The following is a 19828-nucleotide window of genomic DNA, read 5'->3' on the forward strand; positions in this document are numbered from 1 at the left end:
GAACTGATAATAATTAACCAAATCGATGGTCGTATGAACCGTGACTATGGCCTCGGCACTTTCTAAAGTTAAACTGGCATTCGACACCAGCGAATAGGTATGACCGATATGGAGGTTTATTTTACCGGGAGTGTATATATATTCACGGTGCCAAATTTTCGTTCGACCGGGGTTCCAATTTTTCCAGTGCAGCCGTTTCCATCAAACACACGTAGAGATGTCATAACATGTCTTGGATTAATAATTGTGAATCCGTCTGATATCGCGTCTGTTGAACCTCCCGAGGTAATAGCACGCACGGTAACAAAATAGCGACGGTAATGTGAAAGGTTTGTTGCATTTTCACAATACAATTTCCTATCCGGAACTTCATGGAAAGGGATGGTATCATCTGTTCCTGGAACCTCCCCCATACCAAGTTCGTGTGTCATATCGCCCACATGTGAAAAAACTTCCCACGTGACACAGAATTCCTCGAGCGAGACTGAAACATCAATGTCCTGTCTACCATCTAGGTATGTACCATCATTACGTATGACGTCATAAACAACACCGTGGCCAGGGGGATTCTGGGAAGGCAAACGGAAGTTGTCTGTGTTTACTGTACAGTGATACCCTGCATGGTTAAAGACGTGAAGCTTGATGGTAAATGTGAGATGGAAGTCTGAATCATACACGTGTAACTCGGGTAAGGGAATGTTTTAAACATATCTGTCCTCTTACAACACATGTATCAGCATCTGGGTCATCCATTTGCTTGAACAACGACACGTACTCTCCTTGTCGACCTGGCACAAAATTATCATAAACAGTTTTCAAAATATACACAAATCTATTACCAAATCCGCCTTATATATAATGATTTCGTCCGTGTAATATTTTTGCATATGCAACTATGGTAATATAGTTCATTTTCATAATTTGTAGTCATCAAAGAATGACATGACTATAGAATTTGAGGACGCGGTAACAAAGTGTATATGTATAAGGCTTAATCACAGGTTAAAATAATTATTGTATGTCGCACATTCAATCCGAATAGTATGAGACCAAATCAAATATCATGCGGGTAGACAGATTAATTAATTCACTTTACTGTTAAACGTTTACTTAACAACCCGGTTTAAAAACTTAGATATTGGTTCCTTTTGTTCCTCGTCAGTGATAGCTCCTTCACTCCAGTAAATATACAAGGAACCGTTTTGTATAAGGACAGGTAGGGAGGGTGGACAGACCGGAGGAGTTTCGTCTACAATAACAGGACCGATAGTCGCTGTAGATGTTAGTACGGCGCTGTTTGTTATTTTTAACAAATATGTATATCTCATCCCCGTCACTAAGACCTACGTGCCTTGATTTGTAATAGTCGGTATGTGACGATATGTGATAGTCAATCAGATCCGGAGACAAACTGCTGTCTTCCGTGGAACCAACGGCTATGTAAACATCACGAATCTGACTTCCCGTATCAATAACGCCCCATTGAAGATCGATGAGGTCAATTGGAAGGTAGATAGTAGTACCATGACCGTCACTGATAGAGCACGATTTAGTTTGTGATGGCTGGAGACCTTCTACTGGTAACAGAGACAGGAACTCGTTTACGGTTGTGTTTCTACACAGTTCATCACAATGTCCATCACTGACCTTGTATCTTGTCAGATTCCGTGTTATGTACCACGCTTTTCCCTCGGAGCACACCATACTCTCAGTGGAAGTCGCACTATTAAAGGTAACATTGGTGATGAGGGGAGGAGTCTTGTCTAACACGATTCCATCTGAACACACAGGATCTGACGACTCCATAGCGTTATTATACGCCACAACTGTTACAAAGTACTGTCCTTCCGCGGCTAGTGTAACGCGAATGGACTGAAGAGTCGTGGTAATGATAGATGTTTCATTATGTAAGGTAACATCGCTGTTATTAATACCCCCGAACGCGTCTTTGTCCAAACAAGAGTTACCTACCCCTACTTTGTAGGAGAGAATGTCACTCTCATGGTCAATAAACCCATCCCAGTGTACCGTAACCGTCTCTTCACTAGTGTAGTCGATATCCTCCCCCCCACGACCGAACCCTCGCTAACCACACCCACCGCCGGGGGAGAGTCGTCAGCTAAAACCTCTTTGTGTTCCACAAAGGAAAGTCTGGCGTCATTCGTCACCGACAAGGTGAAGTGGTACACACGGTTGTGGTTGCCATTGTGAGTATTAAGATGCACCAGCGAATTTAGGCTCAATGAGAAGTTATAATAAGCACATACACCGACAGATGGGCAGTAGCAGTTTGAATGTTCTGGACAGGTTTCCTGTAAACAGTAATGATTGACACCATTGGTTAACCCACAAATCAAAGGACTATGTATAGTTTGGGCCCTTTTGGACCCTCAAATCCATCAAATATTCAAAATTGTTATTTAGTGATTATATTGTAGTATTTGAAACATTCAGTACATCCCCTATTTAACTATAATGACTCTGTTCTAACTTTACAGTTGTAGTTGCGGTGGTAACCATCCACAATATGCATAAATTATGAAAATGTGAAATTTTTGACAATTTTTGCTAAGTTTTTATCTGTGAATCTATAGACCGCAGTCTTAAACAAACTTAATATTTACTGAGAATATGTATGCATATAATACATCTTTAGGAGAAATATAAAGTTGATAATTGATTCATACATTGCATTTAGAGTGGTGACCATGACAACTGAAGCTGCAAAATCAGAAAAAAATATAATTACAATTAAATTAGCGTCTGATAAATTGTTGTCGTGTGTATGCCATATATTTGTGTGTAAAATACATCAAGCTACAAACATGTAAATACAGGCAGAGACCCGTCATAAGTCGACCTTCGAGTGTTTTTGTTTGTTTGTTTATTTCTGACGTTCCGCCATAGATACTTGACGTCATAGAACGTCCAATAATATTACTTAAAATTACCATACATGGCGCCAAGTATATTCAACCAGGCACTGTGTAGCGGTAATACAAATATAGAATTAAGAAATCAAAAACCGGTTAGTCTTGTGCTTGTGAATGTTTTTTTTTTATAAAAATATCTTTATCTGTTTCTACATAGCGGAATCTGTATACTTACATTCGGTCCCAAACGAGCAACCCCCAAAGAACCATTTCCAATATCGTGTCCTCCGAATGTTGTACCAAGTGACCAGTCCACAGAGTATAAGCCACTGTGTATGTCCAGCGCATTAAACTAATCATCTTCGACAGATCAGAACTGTTGTGAACATTTAAACAATTTATATCCATCCTTCTCAAGTCCAATATCGAATATCTCAGGTTCGCTCGAATCTACGTGGGTGTATACATGTTAACTATATGTATGGGTCATGATATCTTTAGCCACAATGTCAAACCGGAAGGTTTCTCCGTCTTGTAATGGCGGAAACAAACATATCTTCTGTGAGGTAAAGTTCCGAACCGTCTCATTTACAAACAATATAGTGGTATCATTTGAAAGTGAGAAGTAGAATTCAGTTATTCAATCAACGTTCTCTGTTCCGGAAACTGGTAGAATTCCTGATATCTGTTCATATATACCGGTAAAATGGCCATGGTAATCTGGTTTTATAGGTCGTAGTAAGACTTTTAACTTGTCATTGTGATACCTGTCCTTCCATGAATAACAAAGATCATCGTGATTGGTTTGCCACTTGCATCCGGTACTTGCCGTAGCTGTCGTAGAGCATAAGGGATTGTCATTTCTTGCGAGTATCTCTGACGAATTATCAAATATTACAAATCGTCTAGCTTGTTTCAGGTTATTGGCGACATCTTTGACGTCTAAGACGATTCCGTATATTGCAGGATTAGGTAAGTTATATGGAATCCGAATTTCGGAGGACTGATTGGCATTAACGTGAATATTGCCAACAGGAGTTCTGCCCATTTCAAGCTGTCCCGGTCCTGCTTCCTTCACCTCATATACAGTGATCGAATAAGTATCAATTCCGGACGCATATTCTAGGTTTCCAGGAACAGGGGTCGGATCCTCCCAACCATTTACGATGACCTGGAAATTCCGGCAAGTCAGGATACGACTTTCTGCGTCCAATGGTTCATTCACGCAGGTGTAAGACTCGAGGCAGTGTATAGGATGGGCATCGTCAAAATGGTAGCACAAGTCCTTTGTGGTCCGTGTCTTTGAGAACGGAACTAGAGATTCGTCATGGTCGTCCGAAATTAAATTCTTTGAGGTCAGATGACCTCCACCGTGTGAGATGAATCGTAAACATAGTCTAAAAAAAATTAAAAAAAATGCAGCATTACACTCATTTGACTATAGAAAATTAAAAAAAATAATATTGTTCTTGTTCATAATTATAGAGCATGGGAATATGTTATTAACATCTTTTCATTTAATATTGTCGTATTGGCTGATAGTGAATGGTATTCGGCAAATTATGCAATGTTCCATTTATTGAAATAACGGAGCCTATTTTTTATTCATATATTCACACTCTATCCTTGTCCAAAAACCACCATTTGAGGAGAAAACTCACATAAGAGGAGGAAGATTTATTTTTATTTCCGTAACAGATATTCCGTTTTTGGTCCGCTGGTTGCATTGAAAGGTGCTCTATCACCTGAATGCTTGTAAATAAAATGCAAAAGCACTGACCTTCTGCCGGATAAATATTACGTTCGTCGGAACTTAAAAACGTTTGAACCGCTTGATTATATATTGAGCTGACCTCAAAGCATCCCATTCACACTGATGGGATTTTTTATAGCGGGTAAAAAATGGCGGCCCCATACTAAAGCTGTCAGTGTGTATGAATGAATTTTAAAGATTGTGTTTTTCCTTATATGTTGATGTATGTGTTACCTTAGATTTGCTTCGCTCTTCGTGCCCTTCGGCATAATATAATTATTAAAAAAGTTAATTTCGTCATTCGTATACATATTAAATAATTTTCCTGTGAAGATAAGGGAAAAATATCAAACTGCTTTTGTTAGAACTGTCGGTGTGAAGAATCATGAAAATCAGCATGTCGTTTGTCTCTACGTGCAGCATGTCTCAAGTTTTGAATTGTATACCACAATAATTCAATAAATTTATTATGAAAAAAAGTCAAAACTAACAGCACCAATTATGTAACCATTTGTAAACAGCTCACCTTTCTCCATTTGTCAGGTGTCCTGCCGAGCGTTCGTTGTTGATAACGGTGTCAAATGACATCAGATGTTTAGGATCGTTACTTTGGGGGTCACTATGTAGATTGGTAGTCTTAATGATGTGTTCACTGCCTGAAAAATGAACACAGATTATACACTGAAAACGTCACTATGGAGATTGGTGGTCTTAATGATGTGTTCACCGCCTGAAAAAATGAACACAGATTATACACTGAAAACGTCACTATGGAGATTGGTGGTCTTAATGATGTGTTCATTGCCTGATGAATTAAATTAACACAAGTTATTCACCGCAAACGTCATACACAATATGTTATAAACTGATGAATGTTAATAAATATTCATTCGTCTACATAAATCTTAATCAGGCACATAAAACATAAGCATGTAGTAGACGATGTTAATGGTGTTCGCTAAAAGCAATGCACACTTATTTAACCTACCAGCGATTGTTTTGATGACGGTGCTGATGTCTACATCAGTTACACCAAAAGCATGGTTTCCGACATAATCAGGTTTTGGTACATGGGTAACGTTGACTAATAGCTCAAACGACGTGTTGGTCACTATTCTGTCTACCTGTAGGTTACCATAGAAATCGCCTTGGTTGGAGCAGTGTGACGATGAGTTTGGCGGAATATGTGACATAAGAGCGTCGTTGTTGGTGTCTATTACCATCATCCGACAGGTCAGTACTTCCGGAACCCTGGCGACTAAAACCAAAATCTTAATCACTTCCTTTATACATATTTAACATTTTAAAGGGAAAACAGATAACGCACACGTTTGATCATTAATCAATTTCCCTGTACTACACGTAAGGTTGCATTTTGCGTAGTATATACTACATGGCGTGGCTATACCTCCTACCTGGTAGTCAGTCAATTGAACTGCAAAAATGCAAAAGTTTGTATCTTTTACATTCCGTTATTCCGGTACAATGCAGTAATAATAAACTGACAAACATGAATGTGCATTTGACCTCGATGTATTCATTTTCTGCTTAGAACTTAGACAGTACTTATTATCTCAGTATAAAAAGTATGATTAGTACAGTGGAACTTCCCTACAATGGTCGACACCAGTAAGTGTGTTGATATAGCAAGCTTTCATTACAAGAATATTCTTGATTAATTAATTAAGGGAAATACCTTACAATTATGCAAGAATATACAGGGATCCGTATTAAACAAGGGTCGGTTTGATAAGCTATACTCTACTGATGAAATGTTGTGTCACTATTTAAGATAGACCGTCCCTTCTGGTTTCCTCTCAGGGATTTTCTTCATTTTTTGATATTTTTGATTTTAGGTATACCTGATCACAAAAATCTTATAAAAATCATATGTCACCGGATTATTTTTTCTTCCAGGGTTGCTTAAAGATATGAACTAATGACTTAATATTCCTGATTTTAGAAATTTTGAAATATATATTTCCTCTCTGTAACATCCCTTAATATATAAATAATATGCCTGTAACATGTTCATACCTTCAGTAGGTGACATAGAATTCATAACTATATCCAATAAGCTGTGTTTTTCACTATAAAATGAAATATCGTTATTTTAAAATTAAATTCGGACCCAATTTTTGTGAAAAATTGAATCAAAATAGTCATGTTTTCTTTTTTTTCTGAAAAAATGATCTCAAGAAAAAATAGATTTTTTAGAATTCCATGAAGTTTGGCCTATTTGCAATAAGAAAAGCCAATAAAAAGTATATCTTACCTTATTATTTTTCAAAATATGATCAATTTGCTTCCTAATACCCTTTAAATTTTAGCCTGAAAATGTTAAAAAATAGGCGAATCTGTAGCAACGTTTTATGTTATTTATATACCCCTGTTAGTTTTCTGTATCTATTATATTATTGGAGAATACAAGACTACACAATAAGTACATATCTTGATGATTTCATTTATTTGTTATATAAAATATAACAAACCAATTTGCAAGCTACATGTACATGTAGGCCATGTAGGCCTGACTTCAAACTTTCAAAAAGAGTCTAATTCAGCAGGAAATATATCAGCTTTTTCTGAGACAAATTGCTCTGTGTGATACTGTGTTGAAATGGATTATTTTCCGTTACAGAATCTAACAAATTATAAGTAAAGATTTTAACAAAAAATAAAATGAAAATATTTTCCAGCAATTTTATTTCCGTATTTTGTTTGTCCGTTTCCGGGCGAAAGTTAGTATACCGGTATCTTACGAAGAGTGCCAATTGAAGCTCGAAAATCAAATGTTTCCATTCAAAACACCACTAACTAACTTTCTTCGGCATCCATATACTGTGTAAATTTATTTATATTCTGCAAAAAGGTAGGTATACAATTATAATGATTACGGTCATTCATTTGTTACTACTGACGTGAAGTTTTTCATTTTGGGTCCCCGTAAATCCATCTGTATGCCATCTGATTATTTAGTGACTATAAATGATTCTGGAATTATTTTTTCATGCATGAATCTTCAAAATTATACTTTATTTTCCGATTGTCACACCTTTAGATTGATACACTTCATGTAAACACTCGAAAAGGTTTTACACAAAATACTTGCTCGAATGCCGATTTCAGAAGCAAGTTATAATAGATGGGTACGGAAAAATAAAATATGTTTGCCGGGATCCGGATAGCGACGTTACAAACGTATGACGTCACAGAAGAGACGGTCTACGTTAATTAATCAATTTAGAAATATTAAAATTGAAGTTTTCATGATTATGCAATATTAAAGTCTGTATGTTGTAAGATTTTGTTCCTATCTCGGTGTTATTTAAGCAATAAATTGTTAACAGATTGGACATACAGTTGATATGAAGCCCATCCGGAAGGAAGATAAATTGAATGGCGCCCTTACAGGGACTAAATCGCTAAAAAATCATGTAATAAAAGATAAAAAGAATTATAGGACTAAAATTAATTGTAAAAGTTGTGTACTTTGTGTTAATAGCAATATTTAAAAGTTTGTATAACAATTTTGTTCAAAATGAAGAAAAACTGAAAATAAATAGGACCGACCTAGTCACTATTTCATATTATTATCTTTCGGCGAGTGTAAACAACCCCTATGTGCATGCGCGACGCGTGAACATTCCAAACATCCGATCGAAGGAAATCTCATCCGTCTAATGGACATATCTACTATCGACTGAAAACACAAATTTATCGACTACATGTTCCTGATTACTGTGTTAATATAATAAACGTTGAAACGTATGCAAAAGTTTTGTGAAGAGTTTCTAAGTGTAAATAATCCTATACTGTACAGGTTTTTGTAGCCATAAAGAAGGGTTTTCATTATATTATATGGTTTTATTACTTACTTCTACCATTATTTTATTTTCATTTGTCATGATATTATGTACTATTCCGCTAAACCTGCCAATATTATCAGGCTTTAAAAAATGGCCTAATATATAGGACTTTATAATAAGGAAAAAATGGCGAAAAACTAATAATATAGGCATGTTTAGCGGACTAAGTAAGTACGTGTAGTTCTTTTATCATTATATCAATATTTGACATTCCGTATACATTGTATATCCTTAGTTATAATGTCTATCCGTCTAATATATATATATATATATCTAGTAATAGTATTTATCCGTCTAATGGACTTTCCTTATATAGCCCTAGCTATAATATATATCCGTCTAATGGAAATTCCCTATATATCCTTAGTTATAGTGTCTATCCGTCTAATGGACATTCCCTATATATACCTAGTTATAGTCTCTATCCGTCTAATGGACATTCCCCTATATGTCACTAGTTATATAACTTTTTTACATCTGATTTACTTTAAAAAAATCAGCCTAACTATATATCTAAATTTTATTTGTACTTTTATGTATTCAAAGCAAATATATACCTTACATATACATTGTAGACCTATGTACATATATGTTTGCTTAATAATGTACATGTACACCTGTATTCATGTATAATATATACATAATTAACGGGTGAAAATACCTCTCACTTCTTGTCATATTTCCATCAAATACTCTAAAGCTTCATAGAACTATGCTGTTTTACTTGGCAATGTAGATACAGGGGCGTAGGAAGCGGGTGTGGGAGGTGGGGGTCGGGGGTTGGAGGGGGTCAGGGGGGGGGCAATTGCCTCCCCGTTTCCCAGGACGAGGGCAAACATTTCTTGTTGCCCCCCCCCTCCATTTTCGCCGACTGAAATGTTCTAAAATTGCACATTTGAAAGAAAAAAGGGTCCTCCTGCACATTTTCGTGAACTAGACTTAAAATGTCAATCAGGGGATTCTACGTACTATTTTAAAAAATGTCTCTTAAAAGATTCATCTGTTTATATGACTTAGCAAAACAATTAATTCATTATTATTTTGTGTTAAACAACAATGTAAAGATGGTGGGAAGCCAGTATGTTCAGATCGAGTTGCATAGATATGGCGGCATTCACAATTACCAATTCTTAATGCAGGTAACTTTAAATAAAAAAAGTATTATGTTAAGAACGCTTTAAAATCATTAAGATATATCGTAAAACTCATCACAGCCATTCTAAATCTAATATTTTTACCCGGGGGAGACCCTCGGACCTCCTCAAACACCCAAATCTCGCGCCTTCAGGCGCTCCCACATTCATCAAAATGCATCATAAAATTCTAAATCGTAATGTATTTCCCCTCAAACATCAAATTCTCGCGTCTTCGGCGCACGCAAATTCATCAAAATGCATCGTTAAACTCATCTTAGCCATTCTAAATCGTAATATTTTTTTCTCGTAGGAGAGTGTCCCCCCCCCACACCAAAATATCGCACCTTTGGCGCTAGCTTGGCAATTTGCGTATTCATTAGTTTCCGTTTATCGACGCCACTGTCTATTAATGTACACAAGGATTCTACTCAACGATATATGAAAAAAGTTTATAAAGTATATATGGTTGTGTGTTGAATTAAAGAATCAATCTCCTCCTGTGGGTGCGGGGCGAGGAGGGGGGGGGTCCAAATATTGAGACCTTTGCCCCCCCCCCCCCCCCCATTACGTTTCTTTCTACGCCACTGAGATACGCTGTAAATGTATCGGCTATTACGCTTAATCAGGCCAAAGTAACCGATAAAATATAAGTTGCCTTTTAGTGGTGTTATTACATCTATATCCATTAGCCGGATGAGATTTTCAGCGACCTCGATTCCGAACTCAAAGATGCACTCGGTTCTTTCCGTTGTAAACATTCAATGCCGACCGATACAATTTCTTGTTGTGTTTGGCGATATTTTAACGTTGATAAACATTGCCAATAGTTCAAATTAAATGTTGTAATTTTGAAAACTTTCTAATTTCAGGTATAAGAACGTTTGAAGGAAGTCAAAAACCATAAGAAATCTATGTAAATCTAATGACTTAGTAACTTTAAGGGAGTCATATCAACTGTATGTCCAATCTAGTAGCAGTTTATTATTTATATTTCCATTACAATCATTCAAATTAAAAACTATACACTTATATCCTTTGAATATCTCGCCTGCGCTAGTGTTGACGTCACCAAATGCAATAAACGGAACAGCTTCAGCTTCTGAATATAGTGCAACACAAAGAGGTTTGAAAAAAGCGAACAAATGAAAATTATCCGATGATATTTTTTAGTACATGCTACTTTGATAACATGATAATACCATTTCAAAGACCGCACAATTTTAAAACCACTTTTTTGAATATTTTGACCGCTATGTGTTGGCGTAAGTGTAACGTGCACCGGGTCTGGTTCGTCCCGATAGTCACTCGGAATCTACTGTGTCCTTTGGTAGCGAAATATAATAAATTGTAACTAATAAAACCTCAATCTCAATAGATCAAATGATCAGAATATTTACAAGGGATTTATATCGAGAAATACAATTAACAAATGCCGTACTACTTGCTACGGACCTGACAACACATACCTATTAACAATGCAATAATCCTATACAGCGCAACGGCACTATTCCGATGCCAGCGCTCTTGTCACTCTGCGCAGTGGCTACTATACCTATGTTCCTTAACCAATATTCAGAGCAGCGGTAACCTCGTCGCTGCGTTGCGCACTTGCTACTTGCTCTATTATCGAGCGCAGCGGTGACTCGTCGCTGCGCCGCGCACTTGCTTCAACACGCAGTGCTATCTACAATGCTGGCTGTCGGGTATATAACTACTAAACACACAAAAGTCTTCTTCAGACTTTCACAGGCACTTATTCAGTCCTTATATATTACCCGTTTAGCTTTTCCGACCTTCACAGCAATAACATCCCCCCGATAATGACTTGAGCACCTCTATTTATACCAAATGACCGTGCCCATATTTTGGTACTCGGGTAAAAACAGGTTATTCCATTTTTAATATATCTCTGGTCACCCGAACGCTTGAATTAACTTAAACAACACACATACTACTTAAAGAATTACAACGACACTGATATCACGTACTCGCAATGAAACACATCAAGCTAACAAGGTTGACAATGCTGAAACTATACAGTACACACAGCTACCGCTACTGAATACGGGCACATCCGGTCGTGTATACACGTGTTTATTTACAACTCAAAAGTTGGTCACAGCGTACGCACTTGGATTTACAAAGAGACAACATTACAAGAAGGAAACCTCTCGTATCTATGACAAATATGATTTAAGGAAAACTTTCCGTTTTCATCACATTACCCTCTCCTCAGGATTAATGCGACAGCGCATTTGTAAGTCAATAGTATATCACTTCCCTAGTGACTACGAACAACACTAGCTTTTTAGAAAATCAACAAGGAACTATCTAAACAACTGTTTCAGAATAACTAACGTTTACAACATAACTCTAAATGTCAGGCAATCCGCCATACCATATGTATCTCTAAACAAAGATTTCCTTAGCTGTGCAAGCGCAATTTCGCACGGAATCTTTAAGCCAGTACGGTGGTCTTCGCTGCCGGGTGTTGCTGCTCATAAGCTGTGACTCGGAATCACTAGTATCGCTATCTTCGCTATCACCACTCACTGATGTGAATTCCGCAAAGGGCTCGGTTAAACCGCTCTCAGTCTCAGCAGCCTCATTCTCCCGGTCGGCAACTTCATCTCTCAGGGTTTGTGCTTGTTTCTTCCGCATGCGGTCTACATGAATCACCTGCGCCTTTCCCCTAGGCCCGCAATTGACTTTGTATGTTAGGTCAGAATATCTATCTAAGACCTTGTATAGCCCCACGCCAGTAACTTGTAAAATTTGGCGAGATACATGGCTTCTTTTGTGGAAAGAACACGTACACCATCTCCCCTTTCCCGAATGTCTGCCAGCTCAATTTCTGGTCATGATATCGCTTTCTTGTATGTACTGACACACGCCTAGCAGGTGATTTGATCGGTCTTGTATCTCCAGTATGTACATTTACCATGCGCACCGGTATCTTATCCTGAGATTGCACCGATAATCTTGCTGGTAGTCCTACATCAAATTAGAGAAAACACTCTGTTGGTTCAACGACACATACATGCTTAGATATATTGTTTTCGCTTCCAACAGTTTGGTCGGGCCTAATTCTGATCGAGCTGGAATGCTTACTGTCTCTAGAGCAGTAATTTTGAAGCAACCAAATGGTCCCTGGAATACCAGTGGAGTGTTGTTTGTCCCAATACCTAGAATTCCTTTATTAACATCAATAACTGCATCATGTGCCCTTTGGAAATCTAGCCCTAGTATACCATCTAAGATGAGATCTTCAACAATCATATCCATTCTGAACTGCTGGTTGTCCAGTGCAAAAGCAAAAGTGCCCTTACCCGACAGTACAAGATCGCTGCCTCCGGCTGCTGCCACCTGGTAAGTGACTTTTGCAAGATCTGGCCGTCTACCTAACGGCAAGCGTTGGTATAATCTTGATGACAACAAGGATAGAGAAGATCCTGTATCGACCAGGAAAGTCGGATTGGTTTCAAAAATCTTTATTTTAACAAACATTCCTGCCTCCTTAGCTACTGACCTTACACCAATTGAATGCCTTGCATTTTCCCGTAACACGAGCCGTCGTTCTCTGCGCGTCAGCAAACGATTTGTTGTCGGCTGATTGTTATTAGAACTCCCACCATGCTGTTTGCCTCTTGACTTGCTATTCCTTAAGGCTGGGCACCGCCTTTTCACATGGCCTTTTTCATTACAAAAGTAGCAGGTGATGTCTTCAAGCGAAAATCCATTGCTTTTTGGTCGCCGCTCCTTCATCTGAGTCCTATCATTTTGCAACTCGCTCAGCTGCTCGCGCATCTCCCTCATAGATTAAATAATTTCGCTAAACGCAGCATCCTGTGCCGTCTGAGAGGTTTCCGTTGCACTTGCTGCTCGCAAATGACTATGTCCCTCCTTACGCTGTTTCTCTCTGCTTTATAGATTGCTTCTAGCTCTACTGCTAGGCGAATGGCGTCATTTAGGGAGGCTGGCCGTGACTGATTTATTCGTATGCGCATCTCCGAATCGTGGAGTGCATCGACGAATTGTTCCTTAGCCAGCGTGTCTTGGATCTCTCTAGGGGCTGTAGGATATGACTGACTCGTCAATCTTCGTATTGCCTGGCCTAATTCTGGAAGGATCTCGACAGCCTTTTGCCGTCGCTCTCGTAGCTGAACTCTGTATAATTCAGTCTGGTGGCACAAACATTTCTTCCAATGATTCCACCAGCACGCTGTAATGCTGTCTTGTGTCCTCTGGTAAATCACCAAGGACCCCTTGTGCCTGGCCACGCAAACTAACAGCAAGATACATGCCCATTTCAACTCTATTCCATCTGTTGATCCGCGCACAGGTCTCAAAATGTGATTTAAAATCCTTCCCTCACGGCGTGCATGTCTGACTGTCCACCTGTAGCTATCATCCGTGTAGCCGGTTCGTCAGTTTTACTATAAATTCGCGCACTTGCTACGCCGGAATCTATTTCGCTGGCCCGGTTCATCGCTGACTTGGGTGTTGAGGACTTGAAACTCTCATACAGTTTATCCCTTCCCTGCTTCAATATTGACAACTGCGTCTCAAACTCATCTATTTCCTCGTCCATTTCCTGAATTGAGCTCATTATGTACGCAGTTGCTGGACCAGTCTAAAACACACAGTAGTATCCTACACCGCTGCCACTAAATTATGTAACGTGCACCGGGTCTGGTTCGTCCCGATGGTCACTCGGAATCTACTGTGTCCTTTGGTAGCGAAATATGAAAAATTGTAACTAATAAAACTTCAAAATCGATAGATCAAATGATCAGAATATTTACAAGGGATTTATATCGAGAAATACAATTAACAAATGCCGTACTACTTGCTACGGACCTGACAACACATACCTATTAACAATGCAATAATCCTATACAGCGCAACGGCACTATTCCGATGCCCGCGCTCTTGTCACTCTGCGCAGTGGCTACTATACCTATGTTCCTTAAACAATATTCAGCGCAGCGGTAACCTCGTCGCTGCGTTGCGCACTTGCTACTTGCTCTGTTATCGAGCGCAGCGGTGACTCGTCGCTGCGCCGCGCACTTGCTTCAGCACGCAGTGCTATCTACAATGCTGGCTGTCGGGTATATAACTACTAAACACACAAAAGTCTTCTTCAGACTTTCACAGGGACTTATTCAGTCCTTGTATGTTACCTGTTTAGCTTTTCCGACCTTCACAGCAACAACATCCCCCCGATAATGAATGGAGCACCTCTATTTATACCAAATGACCGTGCCCATATTTTGATACACGGGTAAAACAGGTTATTCCATTTTTAATATATCTCTGGTCACCCGAACGCTTGAATTAACTTAAACAACACACATACTACTTAAAGAATTACAACGACACTGATACCCACGTACTCGCAATGAAACACATCAAGCTAACAAGGTTGACAATGCTGAAACTATACAGTACATACAGCTACCGCTACTGAATACGGGCACATCCGGTCGTGTATACACGTGTTTATTTACAACTCAAAAGTTGGTCACAGCGTACGCACAACATTACAAGAAGGAAACCTCTCGTATCTATGACATATATGATTTAAGGAAAACTTTCCGTTTTCATCACATAAGTATACATTGTATACATTGTCAGTGACGCGGAGGAAACATTGAATATTCATACGTTTGACCAGATTGAAGTTCATAGCCCAATATTGCCCATCTGGTTTAACATGGTTCAAACGGGAAACTGAAAGTAGAATGGAGATATTAAGCCTATATGACTGAGAATTACTTACGTTCACATCGTGATTGGTTTGTCGTCCACTACTGTTGTGAAGGATGGTGACACACACTGGCAATCCTTAGCGTAGTTATTGTTACCACAGTTACCAGGCCAGCACCAACGGTTCCTCCCAAGAACACGTCCCTTGGGGGATAATATGATTGAAATATCAGTTACATTGTCTAAATATATAACAATGAAGCGCGTTTCAAAGCAGCATTTTAAGTATTGACTCATTGACATGCGAATACAAATTATAAAATCACATTTTAAGTTTTTTCTTGTATAATAGTAAATATTGATATAAGTACTTGCACACTCCCTGTTTGAGTTGTAGAGCTTGTAAAATATCTTTTCACATTGGGAACACGTGATATCCGACAGACTTGTACACACGGTAGTGATACAGTTACTGATGTTCTTACAGGCTGTAAAATAAGTTTTAATATTTACGTGTAATTCTAAACTAACAGCGATAACTGTGTACTAAATCCATGTTTTTTACATCAGAAAAATTGTTAGGCAATTCGACATCTAACAAGTGTTAGATAAGACATATGATTTACTCTGGTGTTATTATATGATGATATTTCACGTTTATGTTGTTTTATATCATAATTGAAATACTAATAAACTATTTCTAACATAATAGGCTTTTCATAACTGCGTAAATGTCCTTGGAGTAGAAGTGAGTTAAAACGATAAATTAATCATAAGGTAAGAAATGCCGCCACATGCATTGATTCCCATTTACTAATTCACATTGACCTCCCATTCATTTACTATAACGATAATACCTTTTCATCATCATAAGGAGTATGTTCATGTGGAAAGCTGATCATCTAATATTGCATATATCGAATAGTAGTAGCAGCGGATAATACTGCCCACAGTGTTGAAATAATATATAGTATGGATTTATCATGCGAACTATTAACACATATTAAACACTTCACGTATACATGTTAATTGCAGCTCATATAAAAAAGTGGGTAGACAGATATATGTAGTCAATTCAGGGTATAAATAAAGGTTTAAGGAATAATGGGTCGGGACATGCAAACAATCATGTCTCTACTAGGATTTCTGGTGCTTATTTCCTTCTTTTCGATTTTTTGACCGTGTGATGAAAAAAAGAAAAATACGTGAACCTTAGATTGCTCTATTTAGGACATTTATATTATCCGGAAATAGCATGTTATACTTTAAGCAATCCCTCTCGCTTCTCAAAATCATATGTTATGGTAAAAGCACAGAATATTGCAAGTCTGTTATCCTATTCTATCCTTTCAAATATTTTAATCAGAATAATATGATTTCGGTTTGAAATTACTTCTTTTTCACAAATGAATTGTTTACCACTACTACAACTTCCATCATTCCATTTCCATCCAGGATAGATATGGGCGCAATCTTCATTTCTAGTGTTGTCAGGCATACCAGGATACCAGTTCTTGAATGTTAGCTTCGAATTGTCACCAACCCATCGCCAATCACCTTCTCTCGCTCTGTCATTTGCCCCAATCCAAGGACGGTCTTATAAATAAAACAAGTGTAAATGAAAAACTAAACTCCGTCCTTAAGGCTCTAATAAGCGATGATGTCCAAACCATTTTAAAGCTATGACCATGAAATTGGGTGTGCCCAACTTACTTTCATTGGGAACTTTTTGTAAAGTGTGATCATTTTTGGTGCCATAGCTGTCACTGGAATTATAGGACCATAAATGAATTGATAGATAGACCTGGCTGTCACATATCCGGTATGCTTTCATATGTCATACAACCGTACATGTAGTCTTCGACTACCTATTCCAACTGACAGTTGTTCCCTAACAAAACGCATTTGTGTGCTGTGTATCATTTTAAAAAAATGAACGTGTTTTTAAACCTCTAAACGACTGATACTATCGTCAATTTCACTTAATCACAAATAAAAAATATTTTGTTCAACTGACAAGATATTGTTGCAGAAATATGTTGTTTTAAACAATAATGCACACGTTCCAGTCTCAGTGATAAATGTACAAGCGCTACCAATAAGCATGTATATGTGATACCTACTTGTATAAATATAATGTATATTACTCATGTATCATCTTATGTTTTGATCTGAGTGTTCAATTGATTTATATTTTGGTACAGTTCAACGATATATTTATTAAAATAGAAATACAAGTGAGAATAACCACTTCCTGGTGATTAAAAGAAATTGTTTCGCTATGGACTTTTTTATATCGAGAGAAAAAATTGAAATAATGGCTGTTATTTAATAAATGCTGATCATATATTATATTTTGCTATTTGCAATGTTATGTTACTACATAAATGCATTTCCTACAATACTATGCAATAAATATGATCTGTCACGAGGTTTCCTTAATATTAGATTGATGATACGAGTATAAAATTCTTCATTATTTACTAGTCTCTGGAGGGCAAAAAACAATAACAATTCGAAAACAGTATCATGAAGTTAATTTGAAGTAGAACAAATGACGAATTCTATTTATGATTTTACTACTATTTGTTTTTGTTTCTTTCCGTTTCGAAGATATAACCATGTCTGCTTATGTCTCAGCCCGTTTTACGTTTCACATTTGTTTTTCAAAGATTACCGAGAATCCGTTTTCGTAGTTGATACTGCTATAAAATATATTTGCTGAATACTTTAAATTTTTTATGGTTTCTGTTATCAGATTGTTTCCTAGTAACAAAAAAAAAAAAAAAAAAAACGGGTTATTTCTCACACGTAGAAATACGTACCATTCATCTGAATCAACCACTCACAATGCAGATTGGTTTATTACACATGTGTTATAAAACATAAATATAATACGACTTTATTGAATCATCTACATATTCTTTCTTTTAACCTTTTTTTTCTATTTTACCTAATGAACCAGCGAAGACTTTCAGCCAATTCGTTTCTGCATGAGATTCTATCTTCACGAGATTCGCATTGTCTTTCCGACATTCAGCCTGAATGATACAAATATATGTAAGAAATTAAAAATATAGCATTAGCATTGAGATATCAAGTACAACTAAAGGTCAGTATTATTGATAATATCGCAAAGCAATGCATATTTGGATACCTAGTAACTATCTAGATTATATTACCTGTGCCGTTATCCAGTCTAAGTACCTCGTATTCAAGCGATAGCAATGTTGTCCATAATTGGTCCAGCCTGTCTGACATGTGACGCCTGAGGTATTTTCACCTGTAATGATCAGTTCAAACGATACAGCTTTTATGCTGAAAATTGAATTCGGTGACAAATGGCATATTTCGGAATATATAAGCAGTAAATAGAAACATTTGTTCGATGTACATTATTATATCCATATGTATACTAACAGTAATTTCCTGTCTATTGCCCGCGAATTATATGCCATTTACATCAGAAGATTCCTAATGCGGGTAATCTGTCAATGTGGACTTCTACTATGACTATATCGTAAACACATTTTCTTGCATTTGAAGGTTAGTTTTAAACAAATAACTAACTTTAAATCGTATAAATGTTGAAGAAATCTGTATGTTTTTTAATGAAATAATTAAATCGTGATATATCCACTAATAGCGCATACTAAAATGCCTGATTTTTTCTTCCTGTGCGGGTAATACGCAGGAAAGTACGGTACTCTTTCGGTGTTTTTGGGTGACAGGTTTATTCATTGAACATAATGAAAATGTTTGGAACTTGTGCTTTTTATATAAACAGAATGAGAACGATAGAAGGAAAACATCGATGTTTTATTTTAGGAAATATAAATATATAATGGAACCTGATTGATAAAAAATATCTTTGAAATGCCATGTTCAGGTGGCATATCACTGACCGCTTGTGCTTGATTTGTTGTGAATATTACTCATAATTACATTTCCAATACAAGGTTTCCTTGACATTTCTTACCATTGACACGTAAGATGATGCCGAAATTCAAAACTATTACTACCAAGTCTTGTATTAAAGTCATTCTGCAAAATGAAGACGGAATATTTATTGATGAAAAACGTATCGTAATTATATGCATGCTAATCATTTGGTGATTATCAATTTATTTTTTGTGTTTTGATAAATATGGACAAGAAATAAACAATATGACATTTTCATTTTGCAAAGCGCTATATGTTTTACTATCAAATAAAATTTATAAAATCGAGAGGAGTATAGAGAATAGGAATAGAGATGGTTATCGAAATGAAAAATCTTTCACGTCTCGACAGAAAAATCCCTAAAGTAACCAGTATCAGCATTTAGAAGACAATGATGAGTTATTAAAGAATTATAGAATAATATACTGAATGAACAATACTGTACGGCTTTGTGTAAGTGTTCAATACGCATATAGCACATATCAAATACACATTACATAAAATGAATAATATGAAAAAAACTTATTTTCATCAGAAGCAACTATC

General features: G+C 37.1%; 3 protein-coding genes across 3 annotated transcripts; all 3 read right to left on the bottom strand.

Annotated features, from left to right (window-relative positions):
• Window positions 1–723: 723 nt before the first annotated feature.
• LOC138313832 (uncharacterized) lies at window positions 724–5849 on the bottom strand (the record flags this gene model as incomplete). Its single annotated transcript, XM_069254102.1, has 7 exons — window positions 5615–5849; window positions 5153–5282; window positions 3641–4270; window positions 3109–3202; window positions 2100–2312; window positions 1236–1872; window positions 724–788 (listed from the first exon to the last, which is right to left on the bottom strand). Coding segments are annotated over exons 1-7 (2004 nt in total), but the record flags the coding sequence as incomplete, so codon positions are not given.
• Window positions 5850–12625: 6776 nt separating this feature from the next.
• LOC138313833 (uncharacterized) lies at window positions 12626–13438 on the bottom strand. Its single transcript, XM_069254103.1, has one exon. It carries the CDS (start codon window positions 13436–13438, stop codon window positions 12626–12628), a length of 813 nt encoding a protein of 270 aa, XP_069110204.1.
• Window positions 13439–15415: 1977 nt separating this feature from the next.
• Window positions 15416–18381, bottom strand: LOC138313834 (C-type lectin domain family 17, member A-like; the record flags this gene model as incomplete). Its single annotated transcript, XM_069254104.1, has 3 exons — window positions 15416–15544; window positions 16734–16936; window positions 18294–18381. Coding segments are annotated over 3 exons (420 nt in total), but the record flags the coding sequence as incomplete, so codon positions are not given.
• Window positions 18382–19828: the final 1447 nt, after the last annotated feature.

Source organism: Argopecten irradians, unplaced genomic scaffold (genome assembly GCF_041381155.1).
Source record: "Argopecten irradians isolate NY unplaced genomic scaffold, Ai_NY scaffold_0968, whole genome shotgun sequence".
Classification (NCBI taxonomy): domain Eukaryota; kingdom Metazoa; phylum Mollusca; class Bivalvia; order Pectinida; family Pectinidae; genus Argopecten; species Argopecten irradians.